Genomic DNA, 8,392 nt, shown 5'->3' with positions numbered 1-8,392 from the left:
ACTATAATACGGAGTATGAATAATTATTTATTTATTACAAGAGTGGAGTATAAAATGTTGATATATTGAAAATATACATTTATTCATATTCAATAACAATTACTCTATAAAATAGTAACATTTGTTCTACTCCCTATTGTTCATCCCATCCTAGATCAATTTCCTATCGCAGTGAAATTCTAGATGAGAAAAACAATATGAAGTGAATGGAGTATCATATTTCATATTAGGAGAAAAAAATATGTGATCCACTTTAATGTCGAGTAAGTAAATATTGAGTTGGGTGATTGTTTATTTTTTTTTTTTTTGGCAATTGTAAGAAAACATAAAATAAAAATAAAAAAATGCTACTCCCTCCGTGTTTTTGTAAGTGTTACACTTTGACCGGCATATAGTTTTAGGCAATTTAATTGACTTAAATAAAATAAGAGGAAAGTAAGGTAGTTGGAGTATTAAAAAATTATAAAAGAAAGATAGTAGAGTTAATAGTTTATTGAAAATTAATAAATGTGAGAGAAAAATAAAATAAAAAAGTAATAGTGGGTTTAGGTGGGGACCATGAGAGGAGAGAGATATAATATTTTAATGTAGCTTTTTGCCAAAAAAGGAAGTGTAACACTTAAAAAAAACACGGCCGGAAATAGGAAGTGTTAACACTTAAAAAAACACGGAGGGAGTAGTATAAGTGTTGAGCCTTGATCAACTAGTTTCACTCTGCTTTAGTATTATAGTCCGCTTTAAGTCTAGCTCACACAAATTTGTTTTCAAGCACCTTTTCAAAATGTCTCATACTAATAGAGTGTCCTATGGACTCCTATCACTTACAAGAATTTTTTTTTATTTTTTTGTTTAGATATAAGGAAGACTTCTATTCCTTATTCTTGTAGGACTTAAATTGCTTATACCAACAATAAAAATTGTAAGGATAAATAATCCCAAAACGAAATAAATCTCTTGTTTGATAAGGATTGTTTGGGGATTAGGGTGGGGATTGAACCCTTCTCACCCCTTGTCCCAATACCATTACGAAGTATCACAATTCATAGAGGTGCAAGTATTAATGGGAAAAAGATAAAGAGTCAAGAGTAAAAAAAATATTTTTGTTTCATAATGATGTTAATGTTGAGAATGATCAACTACCTTACTAAGTTACTAGGTTAAAGTCTTAAGAATGGTATTCAAAACCTGCAATCAAATCTCGTCTATCTTATTTGTCATTATATCTCTCTTAATTAAAATAATTGATAATAATCGAATATTGACCGAATTTACAAACACTGCATTGAAATTCAATATGTATTTTAAAATAACTAATTTTTAATTTTATTTACAATTACATTATACAATTAAAAAAAATATATATTTACATAAATTTTAACCCACACCAAACAAGGAAAAATACATGCTTATCCAATTCACCAATTGCAAATCATCTTCTCATTATTTGGATAAAGTTTGACAAAAGATGAAGTGAGATTGGCGTTGTGGCAAGTGATTGATGGTACACCTTGATTCCTCATTTTTTGCAAAACCAGCTACCTTTCACTTTCTAAAACCGCCTCAAAATCTTTAAACAAACATTAAATACCCCCAGATTTTTATAACCTCTCACCCACGGTTGCAGACAAAACCACAGGCACCTTGTTATTACATACTTTACTATATATAACATTATACATTTCTCTTCAACAAAATATCTTAAAAACCCTTAAAAACATTGTATGATTTTATCTCATCTTCAATATTAAAGCTCTGAAAAATATACAAACAAAGCTAGAGGTTTAGGATGTCTGTTAAGGAGCAGCCTTTGATGGAATCAGAAACTCAAAACTTGAAGTTTTATGAAGAGAGGGATGAGGCTAATGAAGCTGAAAAGAAACTACCTGTATCAACCCAGCTTCACCTCAGATCGCCGAAACCATTAGACAGAGATGTCATTCTTGCTCGAATCCAACGTCGAAAATGTGTGAACAAGGTGAAGAACACCTTGCATTCCTTGCTCAGCTTGAATGGTTCAACTACACCTGCATCCATGACTCAGGATCAGATGTGGGTTGACCTTGGAGATAACTTTACTTGTCCCTGATTTTCGTATTCAGCTGCACCTGTTGGTGTTAACTTTCAGGAATTCTGTATTCAATTGTTCAGAGTAGTTCTGATAATTTGTACATAGTTACTATTGTGTAATTCATCATAGTGAATTTTCTACCCATATTTCCTTTTGGCAGGAAATAGAGCAAAACTTGCTACTTTTGATGTACTATTTCTTTTTAATCTATATTATTACATGTTAACATGTATTGGCAACAGAAATGTTACTTGTTTTAAACAATCTTGAATTCTTGATGGTGTCACTTTCTCTAAAAGACAATGAGTCGGCTGTCACCAAGTAGCAGCCAATCTTGGCCTCTTTAGCAAGTGGAAAGACAAATTTAGCCCTCTTAACAAATATCCAAATCTGGGTTTAAATCCCTTTACCCTTTTTAGGATTGTTGAGAAGTTTGATGAACATGCAAACTAGCATCATTCAATAGCAAAAGATAATCTGAAAACTTGTGAAATATACACAATTAGTTTCACAAGGTGCTGTAACTTCAGCAGCCTGTCTACTGGAACTCATTAGCTTGATTCCAGATGACAGTCTCGTCTTCTGGAGATCTTGGACTAAACTTGCACATCGTTTACCATGATATGTTTTGTTTATTGAGGCGCCTTAAGAAGTCTATTAGATTCAGATTATCAGAAAATGGTTGTATAAAAAAAAATTCAGATCAATCTAAAATGCATTTGGCATTGATGTAGAAACGTAGAATCAAATATGAAGGATAGTATTACATATTAACATGGAGAAAATTTAATGCTAATAAGACTTTTCAAGAGCAAGCCTTTCATCTCTTGACTCACATCTCAATCAAAACTCGAGAGGTAATCAATCAATTGTAATAAAAAGACTGGAAAGAACTACAACCATCTTCAATTGTTCACCTCTCACTTACTGGCTATGAGCCTATAGAGCAACAACAAAAATCAGAGATACATGAGTTTACTTCAGCAATCCAGAGGAAGAGAGGAGACGCAAAGCTTGCTTTGAATTGGTCAAGACCGCAGCAGACCTAGGAACTTGATTTTTCCTTTTCTCTAAGAACTCCAAGGATTTCTGCACACAAAGTGAAGGTTGTAGCTCCTTCAGAATTACAGTCTCTACCCTGAAAGATCGATCACAAGAAAAAAGTCATAAGATTGTAGTACACATTGAGAGATGAATGGAGTCAACCAAATCCATAAGCATTTAAAATGAATTCAAAAGTCAGGCAGGCTTGTCACTCCCTATAAAATGCTCTCAAGTTTTGCCAATATGGACGGACTTTACAAAAATTAGAAGCATCGTACCCTGATTGTTTGCTTCGTTTCTTCTTTGGTTTTAGTTTTTTCTCCTCTTTCTCCTCCTCGGAATCTGATAAAAATACTTGCCTGCAAATTACACCAGTAATTAATGCCCAATTAGACAACACCTAGAGGGAAAATTCCAGAAACCATGGAATAAAGTAAAGCATTTGCAAAAAATGATGAGGATGATTGAAGAACATACTTCTCACGAGCAGCAAGCAAGCTGACAATGTCATCTGGAAGCATCCCTGTGTTTACTTGGGATTGCTTACTTGTAACAGGTTCATCTTCATCTTCAACCATTTCAACGTCATCATCAGATGCTTCAACTTTCTTTTGTCGTGGAGTTAGCCTTTCAGCCAATTTCTTCCGACGTTCTTTCCCTTCACGACGAGCCCTAACAAATTCAAACCACAAAAATGAAACAAGTACAAACCTGACACAGGGTAAAATGCATAAATTTTGCTAAACACAAAGAGTAACAATCTCCAGTTTCTCCAATTTGCATCCAAAAAGTGAAATGAAAACCCCAAGGCAATGGTGTGCACTACAAAAATCAGAATCATCATCTACAAGTTTGATCCAAAATCCAACACTAACTAAAGGTCAAGACTTCAACAAGCAATTTACAGAAACTGACAAGAATAGTAAATGATGATCAATCCAGATTCTTAATAAAGATACATTCTATCTCTGTTTCCAAACATTTGCAATTAAGATTTATATAACTTAAGACATAAAAAACACTAGAGCGCCAAATCACAGTTGATAATCCATAATCCATACATAGCAATCATTAAGTCATTAACATTTCTCGAACTGGTTTCAAAGAATACGAAACTTCATTTGACAAGTTCATAAAACACTAGAGCACCGAACCAAAGTTGATATTTAATACATAGCCTGCATTAACACCTCCTAAATCGGACTCAAAAACACGAAACTTTGATTGAACGGCTCATAAAACACTAGAGCATCAAACCACAGTCTATACTCAATACATAGCTACCAATACCACTCCAAAGACGGTTTAAAATAACACGAAAACTTCGATTGACAAGCTCATCATTAAAAACCAAACATTAAACACAACTGATACTCACATACTCGTCAAACCCATGGATAAATATATAAATCACAAAAACATCAGATTAATATCAATATCATATCAAAACCAACATCCCAACCATATAATATCACCCAAAAAAATAAAAGATAATCATTGTGCAATTGACAACAAGCGAAATTAAGCAAAAATTGAAGGGAGGAGAGAGAAATAGCGAGGAAAAACCTGGATTTACTCAATCGAAGAGCTTTTCTAATTTCTTCATCTTGTTCAATTCCCTGCATAATCAAATCATTCAAAAACTAAAAATTGCTGTAAATTACATAATCATATGATTTTTATCAGAAATTGATAGGAGAGAGAAAGAGACCTGTTGAGCAGTGACTTCTTCAGGAGCATCGGAATCGTCGTCTTCTCTACTAGACATGGCTGAAAACTTCGAGCTCAAACCCAGAAACCTAACTTCCTCTGAATTGCAGGGTTTAGGGTTTTCAATTGGGGATGGAAGTTGGCGACGACGTCGTGTAGGAGTTTGAATTTGTGGGATAAATTCGATTTGTTGTGTCTGGGTTAATGTTTGGGCTTTGCTTTAATGTCTTCATGGGTTCAGCAGATTGGGCCCAATTAGGAATAAAAAAAATATTTGGACTGGAGAAGTTCAAAATATGCTTGTTTAAGTCTAATATGGAGTACTCTTTTCGTGTTTTTTTAAGAAAAAGGAGGTTTTAAAAAATTATGAAAGTAAAATAGTGGAGTTTTTACTTTATTTAGAAGTTATGGATGCGAAAAAAAATAATAATAAAAAATATACAACCTCTGTTAATAATAATTATGTGTAAATTTGTAATTTTTTATATGTCACAAATAATATTCCTAAGTTGTACACAATAATAAACGGAGGTAGTAGTAGTGGGCTTGGCACCCGCTTGGGTAAGGAATACGAGAAGAGAGATATATATTAATATTAAAATGTAACTTTTTACCAAAAAATAAATAAATTGTAACACTTAAAAATATACAGTCACATTTGAATAGTATAACACTCGAAGAGACACGGAGGGAGTAGAATATTTTTCAGACTGGACCCAACCCATTCCGACCTAAAAGTGACCTGATTCAATATTTGTTTTTCATATATTGTACACAGTAATATAGCATAACTTAAACTTAAATTGGAAGACCCAACCCTTTTTAAGGGAAGACGTTAGCAGATATTTTTATTTCAAAACAAACTCCGTCAAGTCTAGGAGTTTTTGCAGGAAAGAGTTAATACAAACTAGGCTCGAACAAGTATGGGTGTCTCACCTTGAAACAAGATGAGCAACCGTATTTCCTGCTCTACGTATTTGTGAAATTTTAATAAAAGCAGGAAAAGATTTAGCAAGGGTACATACGTCATATATAGTACATAAGTATTATTTTTTACATTGAGTTCAATTTATTATAATAATATCAACAAAAAAAATATTACATATTATAGGGCCCCGATTTATTCTTTCGCCCCTTGGCCCCCCGAAATCTCATAAACGACGCTGGTCAACATCAGCATATTGTTGACTTTGCTTAATATGACTTAGTTACTTGAATTAGCACTCCTGTCACTTCAAGTTATTGAAATATGTTTTCTCTTCACTAATCACTAATCACTAATCACTAATAAACGTACATAAAAAGTACATAAAATTGTTTGCTTGACCATATACATACAGAATAACTTCTAATAGGATTTACTACTAATTATGCAAGAAGTCTTCAATAAAACGAATCAACTCATAATTAGATGATCCACCATCTTTCAAAGCCTTTCTACTTAAATCACTAATCTCTCGCAATTTATCTCTAATTTCTTCATCCATATTCATTAGCCTTTTCACACCATTTTCTACCTCCTCAGCAGTCACTAAATAATTTCCCTTTCCTATCATAAAATTCAGCCGATAATTTATACTAAACTCCACACCCAATCCTAACTCCTTCACCAACTCAAACGCATTCAATTGTTGATCCGCGCACATCGGCCATGTAGCCATTGGGACCCCGAACCATAGGCTTTCTAATATCGAGTTCCATCCACAGTGTGTCACGAAACCTCCGATGGCTCTATGAGCCAAGATTTGGACTTGTGGGGCCCATTTAATTATTTTTCCTCGATGGGCCATTCGGTCCACGAAGCCTTCAGGTAAGGCCTCGAAAAGGTTGTAATTTTCCATCGAACTCCCTAGATTAACCTTTGGAGCCGATTGTGGTAAGGACCACAAGAATCGAAACCCGGATCGATCTAGGCCGTTGGCTATCTCCGTTACCTGGTCTACATCGAACCCTCCCATGCTTCCGAAGCATAGAAACACGACCGAGGATAAAGGTTGCTCATCTAGCCACTCCATGATCAAGTCTTGATCCTGAACTTCGTGTTGGCTCCTTCCATCGAGTGATAGAATAGGCCCCACAGGATAAATGGAAGGGACCTTGCTCTTGCTCTTACTCTGATCGATCAAAACTCGAATCACATACGATTCAAGCTCCATAAATGTATTGATGAGAATACCCTTCGACTGTCTAAACATCCTAGGCATATCAATAACTAATTTATGACTCTCACTATCTTTATCGACAGAACCAAACCAAGGTAACGCTTTAACCGGAACTCGATTCTTGAACTCGGGTACATCTATCTCCGCATTCGAATCAACAAACCCGGTGAAAATAATATCAACCCCCTCATCATCATAAAGAGATTGAGCATGTAAGAACACGCTTAAGAGATTAGCCCCAGAGGTGAAGTAAACATAAAAAGGAACATCAAGTTCCCTAGCAACATCCATCATCGAGACATACATCATATCGATGACAAATGCAGTCGGTTTCATACCTTGATCCTCGACCGCCTTCTTGACAAGCTGCTTTTGAAGCTCGATGACAGTGCTGAAGAAGTTGGAGGAGAGAGGATCATTATTAGACACCGCAACAGGTGGAAATGTTAAGAAAGTGATTCGATTTGGGTCGGTTTCAAGGGATTGAGACTCTACATAAGCATCGATAGCTTTCGAGGTGTTAAAGATTGGGGAGTGGAGGATTACGAGTAGGATTGAAATGCGTTGGTCTCGTTGGACAAGAAGCTTCGCGAACTCAACGCTTGAGGGTAAATGGCCCATTGCTGGGGTTGGAACCATTACTATTAGCTTCGTTTCTGACATTTTTTTTTTGGGAATTTTCTTTTTGATGAGAAATTGAGAAGTACTCTGAATTAAGGTATATATATGTATAATTGTATATATACTACAGTAGTATATTAAATTATTAATATGGTTCATGATTTGGTAATGGATTAACTTGTCAACAAAAACGTTAACTAATAAAATCCAAAGCAAATCACGTTAATTGTGTAAAATTATACATCGTTTTGCGTGCCAAATAATTTTTGATTTAGACTCATAGTAACAGGACACATGTGAATGTGATAGAAATTGCCATTTATGTGGGACTCGAAGCTGACTAAATTTCACATGAAAACAAAGAAAAAAATTGGTTGAGATTACAAATTCGACAATGCTATATAATAATTTATGGTATAGTTATTGTAAGTGAAGATGTTCCACTTTGCCATTAAGATTGTTGGTACATGTCTACCAATTAGTCGGTAGGAATGTTTTTTACTTGTACACCATAATTTTAGTTTATCGTTGTGATCACTATTGTAATGAAAAATAATTGTAACTTCAATAAAATGCATAACTTTAACCATTAATATTATAATTATATAATAGTAGAATTTACAAATTAAATTGATAATACATGATATGGACACTTTTTTCTAATTGGCGTGTATGTGTCAGACGCGACGTTTGACACTAACATGAGTTAGACACGCGACAATACATCTTGATCACGTCAAAAAAATCGTGTCTATTTTTTATTTTTTTATTTTTTTTAGGGTTGGGG

At 34.4% G+C, this 8,392-nt stretch overlaps 2 protein-coding genes across 2 annotated transcripts; both read right to left on the bottom strand.

Moving 5' to 3' along the window:
- Nucleotides 1-2,812: 2,812 nt before the first annotated feature.
- On the bottom strand, nucleotides 2,813-5,054 carry LOC145624051 (uncharacterized). Its single transcript, XM_081676990.1, has 5 exons — nucleotides 4,824-5,054; nucleotides 4,679-4,731; nucleotides 3,590-3,784; nucleotides 3,391-3,471; nucleotides 2,813-3,206 (listed from the first exon to the last, which is right to left on the bottom strand). The coding sequence occupies exons 1-5, from the start codon at nucleotides 4,878-4,880 to the stop codon at nucleotides 3,044-3,046; spliced, it is 549 nt and encodes a 182-aa protein (XP_081533116.1). The 5' UTR covers nucleotides 4,881-5,054; the 3' UTR covers nucleotides 2,813-3,043.
- Nucleotides 5,055-5,855: 801 nt separating this feature from the next.
- LOC145624045 (anthocyanidin 3-O-glucosyltransferase 6-like) lies at nucleotides 5,856-7,666 on the bottom strand. Its single transcript, XM_081676979.1, has one exon. The coding sequence runs from the start codon at nucleotides 7,645-7,647 to the stop codon at nucleotides 6,187-6,189; it is 1,461 nt and encodes a 486-aa protein (XP_081533105.1). The 5' UTR covers nucleotides 7,648-7,666; the 3' UTR covers nucleotides 5,856-6,186.
- Between the last annotated feature and the right edge of the window lie 726 nt (nucleotides 7,667-8,392).

Source organism: Chenopodium album, chromosome 1 (assembly GCF_948465745.1).
Source record: "Chenopodium album chromosome 1, dcCheAlbu1.1, whole genome shotgun sequence".
Taxonomy (NCBI): domain Eukaryota; kingdom Viridiplantae; phylum Streptophyta; class Magnoliopsida; order Caryophyllales; family Amaranthaceae; genus Chenopodium; species Chenopodium album.
Note: the sequence above shows the minus strand (reverse complement) of the source record. Positions and strands in the feature narration are given on the sequence as shown.